This window comes from Trichoderma ghanense, assembly GCF_004382785.1.
Source record: "Trichoderma ghanense strain CCMA-1212 chromosome Unknown scaffold_7, whole genome shotgun sequence".
Lineage (NCBI taxonomy): Eukaryota > Fungi > Ascomycota > Sordariomycetes > Hypocreales > Hypocreaceae > Trichoderma > Trichoderma ghanense.
This window is the reverse complement of record NW_027395670.1, coordinates 198773-217058: the sequence shown is the minus strand read 5'-3', so window position 1 is coordinate 217058 and position 18286 is coordinate 198773. Positions and strand designations below refer to the sequence as shown.

Below are 18286 nucleotides of genomic sequence, written 5' to 3'. Positions count from 1 at the left end.
TCTTGGTTACATGGCATGGGATGTATACACGACACGACTTTCGATGTCCGCAGCCAGGCAGAAGCAGGCACAGCCTCAAAGGATAGTTTCAAATGTCTGTCATATTGGGATAGCATTAATAGGTGTGTGGCCAATCTATACTATTGGTTGGTTATCCTGCAGAAAATGCCACTATCAAATGCCTCGCTGAGCGCCTCTGGACTATAGATTAGGCGCTGTCAGCCCAACTGCAACCCTTGAACAACTCCATTGCGTTGGCTTGACATAATGAGATAGGGCTTGAGCAACCACATATTGTGTTCCAAATAGCCTGCAACTCTCTCCGTGATTCAATTCAGAAACGAACTATTATGGAAGCAGACAAGTGCACAGCCTCCTTTGCGGTGGAGGCATTCCTTGAATTGAAAGAGGCAAAGAATTGCATAGCGAGGACAAAAGGCTTCCACAGCGACGACCTAAAGTTGTTCGAGTAACTACCTATGAGAAGGAAAAAAGTCATTTTGGGTATTGATCTTTGTCGAATAAGTAGTCGTGGAAAAAAGTTAATTGGAGAGTAGGAAGGCTAATGACAACCGTTCAAAGACATCATGAAAAACATAACCCCATACTAGGTATTGAAAACAAACAATACCAACTAAATATGTAGCCTCGTAACACGCTTACCGCAATCGTAACCAAATATGCAGTAGAGAAGTTTTGCTGATGGACATACAATTGCTGTACCTCTGAGGAGCTCAATCGGCAGTGTGGTCCCTCTCAGCAGAAAGCGAGGCCATTTCAGACTTATCCAGCTTCGGTGGCCCCTCGCCCTCAGGAAACGGAGCGTACTTATCAATCAGATAGTACATGTCTTCATAAGCTCTATTATCTGTCAGCATCGGAAAGAATATGGTGTAAAGAGCGACTATATATACTCACAGTTGCCGCACGGCGGTACCCGAACTCAGGTGATTGACTGAATAGATCGTATTGAAATAGATGCTGTACAGCCGGTTCCGGTCTTCCCACTCATCCTTCGGTTCGCTCGGGCGGTTGTAACGAAGATATGTCCTGGTATATATCCTGTTGCTGATCTTGTTATAGTAGCAGCGCCAATCTCCGACTTCCATCTCATGGTGGGCATAGAATGAGGCCGCGTCGAAGATGTAGACTTTGTCGTCCTCGAAAGAAGTGCCGCTGTTACCTTCCCAGAGATCTCCGTGGATGAGACTGGGCTTGATCGTTCTGCCATCCGTTATCAGAGCGTCTAGGAGTCGGGGGATAACGTGTGCGATGAATTGCTGCTGTACTCTATCCAGCTCCTCCCAGTATCCGTTGAACTCGAAGTCCATGTCAATGACGTGCTGAAGCAGTTTGGTAAAGAAGACAGTCCAATTCGACTCCCATGCCAACGACTGTGGGATGCGACCCTGGCAAGTAGTGATGTGAAAGCCGAATTGGCCTGTTGGAGACTGACTCTTGCGGTGAAGGCGAGCCAGCTTGGAGCACAGCTGGTGTGGGTTTGGCATGCCGTTGATCATGTCAATGTATTGGCACAAGAAGAAATACGCCTCGGGATTCTCAAGAGCATATTTGCCCCAACTGTGCGGCTTGGGAGCCAGGTCCGGCGCCCATTTGTAAATCTCGGACATTGCGTTGAACTCGCCTTCCATGAGAATCCGGCCATGATCCCCCGGAGCTGACTTGAGGAAGTATCTCTCCTCGGAGTCATCGGGGAGCTTGAGATGCAGTCGAGCCGTCACAGTCCATGCGGACGTGCCGAAGCTGTCTGCAGAAATGATTGTTGTACCTTTTGGGAATTTGGCAAGGACATTGTCGTCAATACGGAAATCTCCTTCGTATGATGGAGAACTCGCACGAGAGCTCTCGATAAGGGATGGAAGACCACGGTCCATATCTATTCGAACAAATAATTTCTATAAGAATAAGCAAGACAGTATGGATTACGACGATCCAGGAACAAGATTGAGCTTTCAATTGGGAACGTTTACATGAGCATGCAACCTGGGGTTATATTCCTCTGGAACCGCCTGGGGAACTCATCGGGTAGGGTTCCATCCACTCCTCACTACGACTACCAATACGTTACGCGCTGCGATGCCTCTAGGGCCTATGGTGTGGGATCCAATCTACATCGAGGCTCTTCTGAAACTCAGGCTTGATCCTTCTCAAGCTGGTGGCTGCTCAGGCCCCTGCAAGGGTGGGAGGAGCGGGAGAAACTGCCCCGAAACCCAGCCAGTTGATTCTCAAGCACGACGACCCACACGGGTCAGATGCCTGTATGGGATGACGAGAATCTAAATCTGGTCAGCTTCGCCGGTTGATCTCAACCAACAGACATGACAGCGAACCAGAGGCCATCTTGGGCCGACCAGGATGATGTACAGGCTGCGAGTTGGCGGGTGAAGACGCGGGGAAGGGGGGCCGGGCCGCGTCGAGCTGAAGAAAGGCGTCTGGTCTCGAAGGAACCATTGGATCTTTGTTTTCGTCACTCTACTTTTGCCACGGCTGCCTATCTTACTGCATATCGATGCGGGACGGTAGTAACATTTTCCCATCATTTCACGAGCTTTGTAGGTCAGTCGTACAAAGTATGGGGAAGGTCTTCGGCGAATGTTTGGACACGGGCATTTCCATACTTCAGCAGTACTTCGTTCGCAGTGAAGAGGCCAGGAGAAGTCAAGTAATCACGCAAGTCGTGCTGGGCAGATAACCTCCACACCGATTCCCTCAAGTCTCCGTCTCAACGCGGTCGGGATGGTGAGTTTCAACGGGATCCTCGCACGCTCTTACAGCATGATGGCTGCTGACAGGTTCCTCCATACACGTATAGTTCAAGCGCTTCCGGAGAAGCAAGACGCAACCGAAAGGCGGAAATGACAGAAAGGCATCCGACAGCTCGATACCGACCCTCACAGTCGATGGCAGATCTATCGACGAATCGGTTGCTTCTGCCGACCCGCTGGGCTCCAGCTCTCGTCCGCGCAGTCAATCACCGGCACCGGCACCGGCGGGCCTGGGGCTTCGAGTTCTCCACCAGCCCGAGTTCGCCTCCCTGGACATCGTCTTCGTGCATGGCCTTGGCGGCCACAGCCAGAAGACGTGGACCAAGAACCACGATCCGGGCCTCTTCTGGCCCGAGATATGGCTGCCCTTCGAGCCGGACGTCGGCAAGGCGCGTATCTTGACGTTTGGCTATGAAGCAAGCTGGCGCGGCGGAGCGGGCATCTCCGGCATCACGGATTTTGCCAAGGAGCTCTTATACGAGATGCGCTTCTCTAAAGACGCGTCTGGGGCGGATATCGCCCTCGGGCAGAATCCCATCATCTTTGTCGTTCACAGCATGGGCGGCTTGGTGGTCAAGAAGGCCTATCTCCTTGGCCTCTATGACGAGAACTACAAGGACATTGTCAGTTCTGTATCGGCCATCATCTTCTTGTCGACACCCCATCGTGGCACGAATCTGGCCGAAACCCTGAATCGGGTGCTGGCGGCTTCTTTCCACTCTTCGAAGCATTTCATCGCTGACCTTAACAAGAACTCTACCGCCATCGAGGAGTTGAACGAGCAGTTCCGTCATTTGGCTCCGAGATTATCCATCTGGTCCTTTTACGAAACTCTTGCGACTTCGATCGGTCCCAAGAAACTGATGGTTTTGGAGAAGGATTCTTCTGTGTTGGGGTATCCGGCGGAAATATCCAGGCCATTACGGGCCGACCATCACGACGTCTGCAAGTACTCAAGTCCCGTTGACTCCAACTACCTCAGCGTCAGAAACGCTCTGAAGTCTCTTGTCACGGCGTTCCGCTCCAGAGCGGTTCGAGAGGCGGACGTGAGCGAGCCCGAAAACACCACCGATATCCATGACCTCTTCCGCAATTGTCACACCTCCGAGGAAGAATACAGCAGGCTTCGCCTAGAATGGATTCCGGATACGTGCGAATGGGTTTTCAAGGAGTCTGAGGTTCAACAATGGATGAAGCCATCCATGGAATCGCACATCCTCTGGTACACCGCTCCTCCAGCCAGTGGCAAGTCCATGCTTGCAGCCTTCATCATCAGTCGCCTCAAAGATTTGGGCCTGGATTGCGAATATTTTCTCTTTAGCTACGCTGAGCAACGAAAGCGTTCTGTTGCCGCGAGTCTGAAGGCGATAGCACTACAGCTTGCTAAAGATCTTCCAGAGTTTAGGAAGATGTTGAGCGGCTCGTCGCAGGCAAGCTTGGGGCTCGAGTCGACAGATGCTTCGCTCATCTGGCGGAACACGTTTGAGAAGCTATTGTTCCGAGGTGGACGCTCCAAGCCTGTTTACTGGGTCTTTGATGCTTTGGACGAGTCGGACTCACCAAAATCCTTCTTGGAGTGCCTCAGGGGCCTGTCGAGCGCAAGAATCCCAGTGAAGATCTTAGTGCTGAGTCGGAATACGAATACTCTATCCGTGGGATTTGACCGCCTCTCGCATGCAAATGTTCAGGTCTCGAGAATGGAATGTTCGGTCCACCTTCACAGCAAAAAAGATATCCAACTGTTGGTCGAGAGCGAAATCAGACATTTAGGCGGAAGCGATCACTTCAGGCAGCAGTTGACAAAGACCATCATGACGCGGTCCGAGGGAAACTTTCTCTGGACAAAGCTGGTGCTCGAAGAGATCCTGCGATGTGACACTGAAGACAACATTCGAGAAGTGCTCGATGATATACCAAATGATATGATCAGTCTCTACCAGCGAATGGAGCGAACTCTTGTCGACTCAACACGAAAGTCCAACAAGCCGCTCATCAGGACACTACTCGAGTGGACAATATGCGCTCAAAGGTCCCTCGGTATCCAAGAGCTCTCGCAGGCTCTGCGGCCGGAATTCTCCGGGCTCTTTGACCTCAGAAGGACCATTCACGACTCCTGCGGGCAGTTTCTACATGTCGACGGCAAAGGCAAAGTCAACATACTACACCACACCGCGCGAGAGTACTTCACCAGTACGTTAGACAGTCAGTTCTATATAGACGTTCGGGAGACCCACGGGAAGCTGTTTGTGCGCACATTGGCCCAGCTTGAGGAAGAAGATCTTCGATGGCGACTCATACAGAACCAGCACGCGCTTCAAGCCAGCGAACCTTTTTTATTTTACGCGGCGGTCAATTGGCCGTATCATCTGGCCCAGAGCCATTCCAGCTCATCAGAGTATCTGGATCTACTTGTGAAGTTCTTCCAGAGCCCTGCAGTTCTTGCTTGGATTCATGCGTTGGCGCTTCTTCGGCGGCTGGAGGTATTGGTACGGGCATCAAAGGCTCTGGCGTCGTTTGTACAACGGACAAGAAAGCAGGACGTCTCAAAGAATCCGCTGCTTCATCGGTTGTCGGATCTCGCGCTTCTCGACGAATGGATCATTGATCTTGTTAAGCTGGTTGGCAAGTTCGGTCCCACGCTTGTGACGGACCCCAGCGTCATCTACGATATGATTCCGGCTTTCTGCCCGACCAAGTCAGCTGTACATCGGCAGTATTACGACCCTCGTTCAGCCAAGATCAAGCTGCTCGGCACCAGGGAACTCTCATGGAACGATAACCTTGGCCGCCTTGTTCTTCAGGACGAAGCGCAGGCTCGAACGCTTGCCTGTGCCGGAAACCATTTGGCAGTGCTTGCTTCAACGGGCGTGGTCCATGTGTGGGATTCATCCAACTTTACACAAGTTGGCCAGATTTCTCATGGCGAGCCTGTGACAGCCATGGCTCTCAACGATAATGGCCATAAGCTTGTCACATACGGGCTCAAGACGTCCAAGACTTGGTCCGTGGTTAGCGGAAAGCTCCTCTCATCCACGGCGAATCCTCCAAATACAAAGGCTATGGTAGTAACCTTTGCTGACAACGACCGAAAACTACTGGTTGGTGGCGACGACAACATCATCAGGCACATACACTGCGATAAGATGGATGAAGGGTGGCAGGTACTGAACCCGGCGCTCCTCAAGGAGACGGGAAGGATTGACGGCGCTATCGTGAGCTCTCCAATGTGTCTTTCGTTCAGCGGTGACAACTCCCTAGTGGGAGTATCCTACAGAGGCGCACCGCTGTCAGTCTGGAGGCTCGCGGATGGACTGTGCCTCAACAGATGCAAGAGGGCAAAGGACTTTCATAACGACCAGAACCGGACTACGTCGAACTGGTTTGCCGTTGATCGATTTACCTGGAACCCCGTCACAAATCACATCATTGGCATCTACAAAAATGGAAGCATCTTCAAATGGCACCATTTCTCAGATGAAAACGTCGAGGCTCGGGTTGCTGCGGACGAGATCGCCGCGAGTCCCAACGGCAAAGTCTTTGCGACCAGCAGCAGTAATGGCTCAGTCCGAGTCTGGAACTTTGCATACTTTACCGTCATCTATCACCTTTCGTCTGAGGATCTTGTCACTGGGTTAGCGTTTAGTCCTGATAGCGGCCGCTTCTATGATCTCCGTGGTGGATCGATCAATGCGTGGGAATCCAGCACTCTGACACGCTTCCTCGAGAGCGAGGAGACCGTCAGCGACACCAACAGCGAAGACCAGTCCTTTGCAGCGTTCTCGAGACATTCCGAGTCACATGTCAAGCCCTTTGAGCCCGTCACAGCCCTGGCCGCAGAACCTGATGGTTCCTCTTATTGCGCGGGGTATGAAGACGGGACAGTTGTGCGGTTTCAAAGAGGGGCGACTGAAGGGGTTGACTTTGCTCGGTTTCACAACTTCCTCAACGTCTCTCACATTCAGTGGAGCGCGGATGCGAAGCACGTTGCAGTTGCTGACCTTGCGGGCGATATGCAGGTCAAATCAGTGCATCGAGACGTCAAAGGAGGAGACAAAGTATTGTCTCTGCCGTCACCGCAGATTGACCTCGATGGCGATAATATTGAGCAACTGGTCTTCAATACTGACAGCACATTATTACTTATCTCGACCAGAAAGAAGAGCTTCGTTTGCAGTGTCAATGAGGGCACGGTGCTATGCTCGTTGGCCAGTGATGACGCGGCATCATTACGCCAATGGTTGCCTCATCCTACGCAGACGACCTTGATACTCGCGTTTGGAGCTCATGATGTGGTCACTTACACTTGGGACAAGCTCGACAGTGTTGGCTCTTCAAGCTACAAAGAGCTGCAGAACCCCGGGCTCAAATCACAGCCGTCCGATGACGTGGAAGCTCTTGCAGAGGGAGTGGTTTCGACTCAATTAGTGTCCTCGATCGAGGCTGGCCGTGAATACACGGTGACTAGTGCCATTCTGACTCAGGACGCCAAGTACGTTCTGCTGAAGACCAAGACAGTCACTCAAGATAGAAAGACGAGTCATCGAGTGTCCTTGTTCCCTATTGACGGCATGCACTCGGAGGATGCTTGCACCAAACCACCCTCAACCTTGGGATACCTGCATATTCCACCCGATATCTCTTCTCACATCAAGGTACCATTGGGTGTCTTACCAGGATCCAAGTTCATCTTCCTGGATCACGACCTCTGGCTGTGCAGCTACTTCCTAGAGCCGATATCCCAGAATGACACGGCAGAGTCGTACGACCGACTCTATTTCATTCCCCGAGACTGGGTGGGAAGTACCAGTCTTGACAGTTGTTGCATGGCCAAAGATGGAACGCTGTTCTGGCCCAAGGATGATCATGTGGTTCTGATATTGAGCAATCTTGATGAGCCACGGAGGAGTTATGCATACCGGTAGCAGATTTCTTTTTTGTGGGACATAGGCATGTACAGCGTCGGCGTGATATGGAGATGGTTCATAAGTAGATTACCAGAAGGCAATAATATGTTTTTGATGATATGTTCCCTCGAAATGCAAACAGCATGGTGATTTGATTCATCGGTGCCTCCTCCCACAAGGAGTTGCAGCCAGTTTCGTGACAGAACAGCTCTTTGTATGCTATCACCTTGGCATTCTGACTAAAAAGAGATCTATCAATTTGACCCTTGCACTTTTTACCCCACAGATTCCTGATAACGTGCCAATGTGCGAGCCTGAAATGCAGGTGGTTGAGCACGGATGTCACTGTTATGCGAGGGGGACTATGGACACGCAATCGCGTAGCATCATTCACATGAAGTTCATCACCCGAAGATGACTATAACAGCTGAAGAAAAGCCAGCGTCGACACACATCAAGGATGAGAAATCGGCGCCCATCAGCAGCGATGAGTCGCTACCAGCAGCGGCACAGCCCGCGGAGCCGTACACGATATTCTCCAAAGCTCAGCTGAGACGATTGCAGCTGCTTCTCGGTATCGCAACAATCACGTCCCCACTGACGGCAACGATATACTTCCCTCTGCTGCCTCTCCTGCGCGAGCAGTTCCACGCCTCGGCACAGGCCATCAACCTCACTCTGACGCTCTACATCATCTTCCAGGCCCTCTCGCCAGCTCTCTTCGGGCCCTTGTCCGATTCCCTTGGCCGACGACCCTTCTTCCTGCTGACTCTGGGTCTCTACGTCATAGCAAACATTGGGCTTGCCGTCAACACGAGCAATTACGCCGTCCTGCTGGTCCTGCGGGCTATTCAGAGCCTGGGCGCGAGTGCTGCGTATGCGATCAGCTTCGGCGTCGTGGCGGATGTCTGTGAGTCGAGCGACAGAGGGCGAATGCTGGGGCCCATTAGTATGGCGCTGAATCTGGGAGCATGTGTTGGGCCTGTTGTTGGGGGCGTGGTTGCGTATACGAGTGGGAGTTGTGTGTGGGTTTTCTGGGCTCTGGTCATTGTCGGCGTCGTTTTGTTCTGCGGCGTGGGCTTGCTGTTGCCGGAGACGGGAAGAGGCTTGGTTGGGAATGGTGGTGATGCTTCTCGATTCAAGTGGTGGCAGCTCAGCTGGTTGGGCTTGATGAGAAGTCGTTTCGAGCATGAATCGGGGCCGGGAGTGGCGGAGAGGACTGACGCAACTGGTACTGCCTCACCAACGCTGAAGATGATCGATCTTCTGGCTTGTCTGCGCATTATCTTCTACAAAGACACTTTCCTAGCTCTCTGGGTTCACGGGTCGTTCTACACAGTCGATTATTCGTTTGTCGCAGCAGTGCCCGACGTCTACAAGGAAGCATATGGCTACAATGACTTGCAGCTGGGACTGACCTATCTGCCACGAGGCGTGGGCATCATCATGGGCAGCTATTGCACAGGCAAGATGATGGATAGCAACTATCGCGCCGTGAAACGAGCCACAGGTAGAGCCGACGACGTCGGCAATCGTATCACGGGCGGCGACTTGCTGGCTTTTCCCGTGGAACTGGCCAGAACACGATTCAGCCTGCATCTCCTGACCATTTCCACGGCAACAATAATAGGTTACGGCTGGGCAGTAGAACGAAGTGCCCCGGCTGCGGCTCTGCTTGTTCTCCAGTTCATCCAGGGCTTTTGGGGCACGGCGTTTTATACCACCTACGGAGCGCTTGTGGTTGATGGCTTTCCCGATCGTCCTGGGACGGCGGCTGCGGCTACGAGTCTCACGCGATGTGCCATGGCGGCGGCTGGTGTTGCGGTCCTTGAGCCTTTGCTCACGGCGGCGGGTCGGGGATGGTATTTCACTGCTCTGGGGCTTTGGAGCGGTGGATTTGGGGCGGCGGCTGTGATGCTGCTGAGACGCAGAGGGATGGAGTGGAGGAGTTCGAGGAGCGGAACTGTAGCTGAGGCGTGAAGCAGAGCCAGGATTATGGAGTTTACAAAATCTCACGAGACACCCCCGGGTAGTTCCATCTACCGATTTAGGTCGATGATAGATGATAAAATCTCCTGACTGCTTCCTAAGCCGTTCATAGTCTGGGGTAAGGCGGTCTACATGTACTGTTGGCCGAGATGAGTCAATCTGGAGTTGAGATGGGAATCGGCGGGAACAATATGAAAAAGGTGCCAGCAAGCAAAGAGAGCACCAATTGTCGAGGCTTGTGAGGCGAGACGTACCCATGGAATCGGTTATGTGCAGAGCTACTTTCACTTTGTCCACTTGACACCAGGTTATTCGACTCCCTCCATTGATGAGGCCGGGAAAAGAGCAGACACCCCTGTACCTGGTGGGTCGATTTCCTAGTGGCGGGTATGCACAGTGAAAGCTCAGACAAAAATAGGAGACGCGATAAGAACCTCCAACTGAGACTCACTCACTCCTTTGCTGTCTTATAACCCGCATCGGTCTCCTCGCCCATCCTCCCTCCTCGAGCCTATCCTCTCCCACCACAAAATGCTCAACGACGATGATCTTGAACGAGCAGCTTGTAAGCTTGCGGACTTCCGCCAGGACTCTTCGCTCTCAAAGATACTCGACCAGTATGCCGCCCTGATTGAGAGCTACAGGCAGCTCAAGAGCGACTACGAAGAGGAGCGGGGCATGAGGGAAAAGTACAAGCGGCTGGCCCAGGGCCACGGCGGGAAGCCCTTTGTGCTCGTATTGGTCAACGGCAACGACTACGATTTCCCCGAGCATTTGGTGACTGAGTGGGAGAACGGCGGCCTTGCCGTAGCTGAGATTTTGAAAAAGGCAGTAATGGGCAGCCCTCGGTGGAAGGATCTCGACCACTGCGAAATCATGGTGCGCGTGTACGTAGATATGCAAGCCTGGGCTGAGGTCCTCCGCGATGTTCTTGACCCAATGAAGCAGAGCATATCGGTCTCGGCCTTTGCTGCCGGCTTCAACAGATCAAACAACCTGTTCGACATCGTTGACACCGGCAACCGGGAAAGGACGGACGACAAGCTGCGGGCTGCTCTGGACCTATATGCGGCTGGCCCTCAGTGCAAGCACATTTTCTTTGCGGGCTGCTTTGACGACAGATACGTTCCCGATCTGACAAAGCATATAGACAAGAAGGAGAAGTTTACCTTGATCGAGAGTCCTGAGAGAAAACCCTGCAAGGATCTTCTCACGCTGGGGATGAATATTGAGACATACGATATCCTGTTTGAATCTCAGAAAACCACTTCCGGAACGCGAGATGGTGGATCTGCAGATTGGACACCTGACTTTTCACGCTCGGAATCCGTGTCCACGGCGTTGAACCCCAACTGGTGGACTATAAGAAGACAGACGGAGGAGGAGAGATTCTCGTTGAACATGGACAGAATTTTGAACAGCGATAAAATCGGGCTTCCAGCGGCAGATAACGAGCAGTCAAGGAGTCCATCAGTCGTTACGGAAAAGCCCGAGACGAAAAAGAGCTCTGCAGCTCCGGAAAAGGCGCAGGTCAAAAGTAACACTTCTGCGAAGCTGGCAAGTGTGCAAAAGAAGAACGGTCCTGATCCAGTCGCGAAGAAGAGCCCTGATATGGCTGCAGAGAAGCCGCGGAAACCGTGGAAACCGTGCAAGTTCTTCAAAAAGGAAGGGGGATGCAGGTTTGGACTAGATTGCAGATTCCTGCATTGAGAGTTTCGACACACAAGATATGTGCATATCATCAGTTGTTATATACTCGTTCATCAACGGTCTCTCAGCCACCACTACCAGAAGGGGATGTCCGCAGACCGTTTACCTACGCGAAGTCTATAGCCATAACTCATGCTATGCGGGGGCTACCTTAGGACACGGCTCAATTCTACACAGATTGGTCAGAGAAGAGAGGCGGCACTTCGCTATGCTACTGAGAGACGGAAAGCGGCGGCTGTTCATAACGGACTGGGAGATAAGATTATCTCATATTTGTATAAATCCACATCCATCACATATATAACTAAAGCTTTGCAAATCGAAGACCGTGACTGCTTCTCTGTATGAAGCAAACAAATGGAAGCAACCGGAATATCATCAGTGCATAAATCAACCAAGAACACTAATTATGAATATATCCTTCACTTTCGTCCTTCAGCATAGCAATGAGAGCCCTATCTTCCTCGGATCGAGGTTCAATGGGCTGGAACTTGCCACATTGTGGCTTGAAGCGCAGCACACCTTCGAGGCCGTCCTCGAGCGGCAGAATCAATGGAAAGTTGTCAGGACGTAGCGCCAGCTCATAGACGGAGACGCTGTGGTTGGCGAATGGGCTCCAGCCGACGCCTTGAATGCTCTCGAATCCAAAGGCTTGACCAGGCAGCTGCGACAGCGTCAGCTCAGTTAGTGATGATTTCGATGAAGAATGAAGCGTGAGAAGGCATGCTCAGGACTTACCCAGAAAGGATTATCCTTCAACCATTGCAGGATGACCTCCTCGGTAATGGCTGGCCGAGTCAACAGGCCCGTCCCAATACTACCGCGTATCGTAGAAGCCAAAGAGACGAAGTCGTTTCCGTTGATGAGGTTGACCCATGGACCAGGAGCTTTCTGATTCAACCATTTGACTGCATCCTCCGAGAGAAAGCGGTAGGGCCCAACGCAGAAGGCGATGGCAGACAACAGATGGGGGTTAACGGTGCCAAGATGGCCGAACATGATGGCGAGCTCGGTCGCGCCGACGCTGTGCCCCAGAAGAATGACCTGATAGCCCTCCAGGTCCTTTCTATGAGCATACTCACGCATCTGCTCAGTCATGGATTTAACGAGCACACGTTCCTTGCCGTCTTTATCAATATAGGTCACTCTGCTCGACATCCAGCGAGCATTACTCCCCTTGGCGTAGCCGGGCATATCCTTGATGAGAACGCTGGCCGGTACGATGTCATCATTGTTGAAGCCGAACTTGTCAGTGCCGGTACTGGCGAGGATTTCGGTGCTTGTGAACACGGTTCCCTTGAAGAAGATGTAAATCTTCTTGTTGACAGTGTCCCTCACAGCCCAGCCAAAGGCCTCAACCTCAATTGTCTGGCCCTCTTGAAGCATCTAGTGATGATGAGTCTTGATAGCCGTGTGGTTGGGAGCGAATGGCTTACATGGTCTCCCTGTTAAAGAGTAAGTACTAACCCTAAGCAACGATCGCAGCAAGCATTCGACTACACTTACCTGCAGAGGCACCCCCAGCTTCGTCGATGGATTGAAAGCGAAGTGAAAGGTCTTTTCTAGCAGGAATCCCTTGGGCATCTGCTTTCGAAACATGTCATGCGCACTGAACTTGGCATTGAGAATGTCATCGAGATCTTCGGTCATGTAGTCCGTTGCCTTCTTTCCCAGAAACTGGATCTTCTGTCGAGGAACCTGTTTGGCGGCGGCGCTGATCTACAATGCACAATGTTAGCTTCTGCGGCTCGGAGCCAGATTATGGCAGGCCGATACTCACTCCTGCGTAGCTGCCAAGCAGATACTGAGCTGACGGCTGTGCGATAGCCTCTCCAATCTGCTTGACGAGGTGAAGTTTCGACATAGTGGACATGGTGAAGATGGGAATGAGGATGGGTTCGGGTTGAAAGCAGACGACCAACAAGGTTTACTCGAGTATTGTTTGTATTTCCAAGGTCAATGAGTTGTTGCTCAGGTTCTGTGACACGAGAAGACGGCGAGTCTTATACCTTTCGAATTTATCAAGAACCGACGTTTACATGAGCTCACTCAGCTCTGGTCAACCACGCATGCAGTTCGTCCAACACCACCATACACATGGTTGAAGCCACCCAAAGGCATAGTGTAGTCGAATGGCAGGGAACACGGAGTAGCATCAGACCAATTTGCGAGTGAGTTATTCCGACGTTCAGCTGCTCGAGAATCGTGCGGACGAGCAACTGTTCTTGCCTTTCCGAGGCAGGTCTCGTGGCCGCCAACCATGTTCATGTCCCTCCCGAGCATGGACGGTGCCCCAAAAGAACGTCCAGCCCCCACGAGTTCGCCAGCCGTGTTTTCCCAGGACAAACCCGCCCGTCCAGTCCAATCAGCGTGTGCGAATCTATATCCCGCTTTGTGACTGCCAAAGGCATGCCCGATAGTGCGGTCTTCGGCGGCTAATATGCAAGGAACAGCTAGCCACATTTTCTCCCCTAGCTCCCGTCCCTTCGTCTGTCTGGGCATCAAAGTCCAATAGTAACGAGCTGAGGCATCCCCTAGATGAACCTTACCACAGCCACGAGGGTCGCCATCGACCATACGCGCAATAGTTCGTGAGGTACTCAGGTTGGGGTATCAGGGGTCCGCTCTGCCATGTTCGGGGTCACATGTGTAAAGTATTCGGCGCTGCAACTCAGTCCAACGGTCCAGGCGAGTGATTCGCATTGTGCGCCTTGTGGTGAGCCCGCTTCTTCACGGCAATGCCGTGCCCCTTGCACATTACCTGAACTATCGTGAGAAGGTGGCTGCCTGAACAACCTCTGCCGACATGAAATTCACGTAATTACCCTCAATCGGGATACTGTTGCGGGTTTTCAATAGGGATTGCCAGGCGTGGGCTCGTCTGGAGCGCTTAGAATTCGTAGGCAGTTCATCTTCATCACCGTGGCTTGCCAATAGTCCGCTGTCATGGCCTTTGCAGCGGAAGTTGAGACGGCTGGCCATGGTCCGGGCGAGGCGGAAAACCGGCAACGTCAACTCGCCTTTTCCCGTGAGTTTGACTTGTGTTGATGCTGAGCATATTGCTTCTGGTGATGACTGGTCTATACAGGCTGCCATTATCAGCTTGAGGGTAGAAAATGACTATTGGCAATACTTCAGCCACCATATGGTAGAACCCGGCCTTAACAATCAGACCGGAGCTGATGGCAGTTCCGTGATGTGATTGAGAGTATTTGGTAGTTTCTAGAGCTCAGGGCCGAGCGGCTGGCCATATCATGTTATGAACCAGGCCGTACTATTTAAATATCGTCGACATCGCACGAGATCAGGAGTCAAACTCTGCAGCAGTCACTTCTCGTTGTGCTTTGCCTCTCTGTATTGATCTCTCTACTATTAACCTTTGCCCTCACGGCCAACAAGCTCTCAACTTCATCATCTTTCACAATGGGGGACACGGAGGCTAGAGCTGTGCTCAAGTCGATGAAGCATGCTTCTGATGTGAGTCTTGTCCCACAAGCGAGGTGGAAACGCTGCTAATTTCCCAATTGACTGTCCGGAGTGCCATCGCCAGTGCCATTCCCGTGGCCAACAATCAAGTCCTTACGGTTTCGCTGCCCGGAACCATTATCGATTGGAAGTAAGTCGCACCATGACATCTCTTGGAGAGCTTCCGCAATCTGGAACTACGACTGAAGGCACTGACGCAATGGTCAGGGATTACTACTACAACTCTTCCAAGCTCATCAAGCCACCGCTGGACATTCAAGTCAAGGAAGCTAGGCTCGTTGATGGAATGATTCCGTTGTCGAAGTTTACTGTCAGTCTAGACATCCTTGCGTCTCGATTCTGTAAATGTGATTGCTGACAACGGGAGACAACATAGGCCGGAAAGACTGGAAAGAGTGTTGCCCGCAGCTACCTCGCTGCATTGGATCTTCTGGTGCCCGTGGAGGCCTCCGTCTCTGGCGTAATCGGCAACGAGTCCACGCAAGTCACAGACGAACGCCTCAGGACCATTCGCGATCGCTACAAGCTGTCCATGGCATATCTTACGTCCCCAGACGACACTCCAGGTGGTAATGGCAAGTCAAAGGTCGATACGTATGTGCAGAAGCAGTCTTTCTGGGCCAAGGAGGTGGCTGCGTATGCCCAGGCGCAGGCGCAGGCCATGGAGAGGAGCCAGCCGCCGCCTGGCGCCACCACTGCGCAGGTCCGAGAGGCCAAGGAGAAGTATATGCACTGGATCCAGGAACATGCCCGAGAGGTGAGTGCTACCTTATATAGCGAAGCAGAAGGGTATGATGCTGATGATGCGTGTGAAATAGTTCAAGAATAACATCCAGACCAAGTACATGGACTGGGTGGTGCATGGCTACAAGTTCATGGTGAGACATCCCAGCTGCAGACTCACCTACGTTGCTGGAGCTTACACTCGGCCAGGTCGATTTCCACTTTGGAGTTGTCGACATCTCCTCCGGCATGAAACGAATTGAAAACAGCAAGGAAGCCTACCGAAACCTGACGGTCATTGCCCCTGATGGCTCCAGCGAGTACAACGGGGTTGTGCTCAGCCCTAGTAGCTGGTAAGTGCGGCCTAGAAACATTCAAGTCTCTGTACGGAGGGGATAAACGCTCACTGTCAAACGCAGGGCAACCATCGTGGCCAAGAAGGTCCTCAACTGGAAAAAGAACAACTCGGGGCCATCTGCCGCCGAGATCCGCGCCGAGCTTCGCCGTCTTCAGAACCTCTTGGTGTCCCATCAGACCCTGCAGAAGGTAAGGTCCATCATCAAACTGTGGCTGCCTATCATACCCCATGAGATGCGTGCTGATTTTACAATCTCACAAGGCCATTGACGGAAATGCATTCTTCCCTGTTCTTGCGAGCAACAAGGACGCAGGTCACGGCGATCTGGAAGCCGCCTACGCGCAGGTCTACGCCAACATGGACGACGAGAACAAGAAGCTCCTTACCGAGAGGAAGGAGGGCGAGGCGCCGGCTGCTGATGACCGCACCAAGGCTGAGTGGCTGAAGAAGGAATTCAACATTGACAGCCGCCTGGAGGGCGCGCTCGCTCTCGACAAGCTCGTCACAGTGCAGAAGGAGCACACTGAGAAGAGTCTGAGCCGCACCACCTCGACTGTGCGCGACGCCGAGGAGGTGAACAAGGTCAAGGCTGGCCAATGGCTGGGCGCCAGGATCGGTCAGCTGGAGGCAGACATCGCCGATCTCAAGGAGCAGCTCGGCATCGCAAAGAGCGCTGAGCAGGCTCAGGCTCAGCTTCTCGCCCTGCCTGTTATCAATGAGAATGGCATTGTCGTGACAGACGGCGAAGCCAGGGCCGACCCGAGTAAGTCCATCTTGCTCCCGTCTCTGTCGTGGTGGAACTCTGGGCTCGCGGGCCAGATGGCTAACGCAGTTGTTAGGCATCAAGAACCCGACGAAGCCGGACATTGAAGACTTGGACAACGAGGAGACATGGCGTAACAGGACCGACGATGGGCCGGATCCCTGGACAAAGGTACAGTCTCAACAACTGACTAGAGCTTATAAGTTGCCCCGAACTCAAAGAAACTAACATGTGAATAGATCTCATGCAAGGTTTCCGCCAAGTCGGATCTCTCAGAGTTTTCTACCTCGCAGTCCGCCTCTGCAATTGCAGCCAAGGCCGGTTGGGGCTTTTGGAGCGCTTCTGCCAGCGCGAGCCACACGTCGAGCAGCTCGTGAGTCTATAATTTGCCAATGGTGCCGCCAGGCAATGGCCATACTGAGTATTCTCCCAGTGAGGCGATGCAGCAAATGTCCAACCTCGACGTTGAAATCAGCATGAGCTGCATGGTCGTCGAGATTGAACGCCCCTGGCTCCATGCGGAGCTGTTTGCCGATGCCGAGCTTGACTCTGGAAAGTAAGTCTTCAACCGCCTCCTCCGCGATGATTGTCGCCCAAGAACTCTTCTGACCCCGTACCTCTATCGACAGCTTTAAGATCTCGCCCGGCGAAGAGGTGCTCAAGAAGGCATTTGACGAGGAGAAAACCATTGATGGTGAATACCAGCAGTTTTCCTCGTTTCCAACTGCATTCGTTGTCGCTGCCGACGTGGAGCTCAGCGTAAGTCGCCCATCAACCTACGCCTTTTGAGAGGTGAATCTGAAAATGTCCTGTGTAGTTCTCAGGAGACACAACGAAGCTCGAAAGCGCCGTCTCGGCATCGTCCACCTCGGCCAACCTTGCCGTCGGGTACGGCCCCTTTGCGCTCTCTGGGTCCCACAGCTCTTCCAAGTCCAAGTCCCGAACCAAGATGGAGTCCACTGCGACTGGTTGCAAGTAAGTCGTTTCTTCAGCATACAATTTACCAATGGAAGCGAGGTTACTGACATCAATCGTCAAGGATCTCTGTCCAGGCTCCGCAGATTGTTGGCTGGGTTCAGACTCTGCTGCCTGAGCTGCCCAAGCCCAAGACTGGAATCAGCACCATGAAGGGTCTTTTCAACTAAGGCCGCCACGGACACTCGAGGGAATACATGTATTTTCACTGTATGAGACTAGACTAGTTTTCTTCTTATTCGATATATCTTTTGTAGGTTTGATTTCATATAACATCAATTTTGAAAAAAATAAGCTCGGACTCCTTAGGTGAAAAAAGGCCATAGAGACTACGTGTATGCCGTCGCGTCTTCTCTAAATGGTCCCTACCTTGTGTCCAGTTACACTTCCAACGTCTAGAATGCCTAGAAGACATGGTCGAAGACGGGATGCTGTGATACCAGCTTATGTCACATGCGAATCGGAATCTCGATAAGACAACCGGCAACCTTGTCGTCCTATGGATTTACGCACGTGCCCGATGACACGCACGATGATATGCAAGTTGCCTAACGGAACACAAGATGCCAAGTTGAACAAGAGCCAAAAAAAA

At 52.3% G+C, this 18286-nt stretch overlaps 5 protein-coding genes across 5 annotated transcripts; 3 read left to right on the top strand and 2 right to left on the bottom strand.

Annotated features, from left to right (window-relative positions):
• Positions 1-734: 734 nt before the first annotated feature.
• Positions 735-1995, bottom strand: CCMA1212_006208 (Ketosamine-3-kinase; the record flags this gene model as incomplete). The annotated part of the gene is made up of 2 exons (XM_073703442.1): positions 919-1995; positions 735-861 (listed from the first exon to the last, which is right to left on the bottom strand). The coding sequence occupies exons 1-2, from the start codon at positions 1893-1895 to the stop codon at positions 735-737; spliced, it is 1104 nt and encodes a 367-aa protein (XP_073557724.1). The 5' UTR covers positions 1896-1995.
• Positions 1996-2833: 838 nt separating this feature from the next.
• CCMA1212_006207 (putative transporter AQR1) lies at positions 2834-9663 on the top strand (the record flags this gene model as incomplete). Its single annotated transcript, XM_073703441.1, has 4 exons — positions 2834-7691; positions 8118-8713; positions 8945-9514; positions 9580-9663. Coding segments are annotated over 4 exons (6108 nt in total), but the record flags the coding sequence as incomplete, so codon positions are not given.
• Positions 9664-10210: 547 nt separating this feature from the next.
• CCMA1212_006206 (uncharacterized protein) lies at positions 10211-11389 on the top strand (the record flags this gene model as incomplete). Its single annotated transcript, XM_073703440.1, has 1 exon — positions 10211-11389. One exon carries the CDS (start codon positions 10211-10213, stop codon positions 11387-11389), a length of 1179 nt encoding a protein of 392 aa, XP_073557732.1.
• Positions 11390-11792: 403 nt separating this feature from the next.
• CCMA1212_006205 (uncharacterized protein) lies at positions 11793-13262 on the bottom strand (the record flags this gene model as incomplete). The annotated part of the gene is made up of 5 exons (XM_073703439.1): positions 11793-12053; positions 12128-12775; positions 12826-12834; positions 12896-13108; positions 13170-13262. 5 exons carry the CDS (start codon positions 13260-13262, stop codon positions 11793-11795), a joined length of 1224 nt encoding a protein of 407 aa, XP_073557731.1.
• A 1593-nt stretch (positions 13263-14855) lies between these two features.
• On the top strand, positions 14856-17864 carry CCMA1212_006204 (uncharacterized protein; the record flags this gene model as incomplete). Its single annotated transcript, XM_073703438.1, has 14 exons — positions 14856-14866; positions 14928-15005; positions 15083-15185; positions 15252-15632; positions 15694-15753; positions 15809-15951; positions 16018-16144; positions 16218-16719; positions 16796-16890; positions 16959-17092; positions 17153-17275; positions 17349-17478; positions 17537-17694; positions 17759-17864. The coding sequence occupies 14 exons, from the start codon at positions 14856-14858 to the stop codon at positions 17862-17864; spliced, it is 2151 nt and encodes a 716-aa protein (XP_073557730.1).
• Positions 17865-18286: the final 422 nt, after the last annotated feature.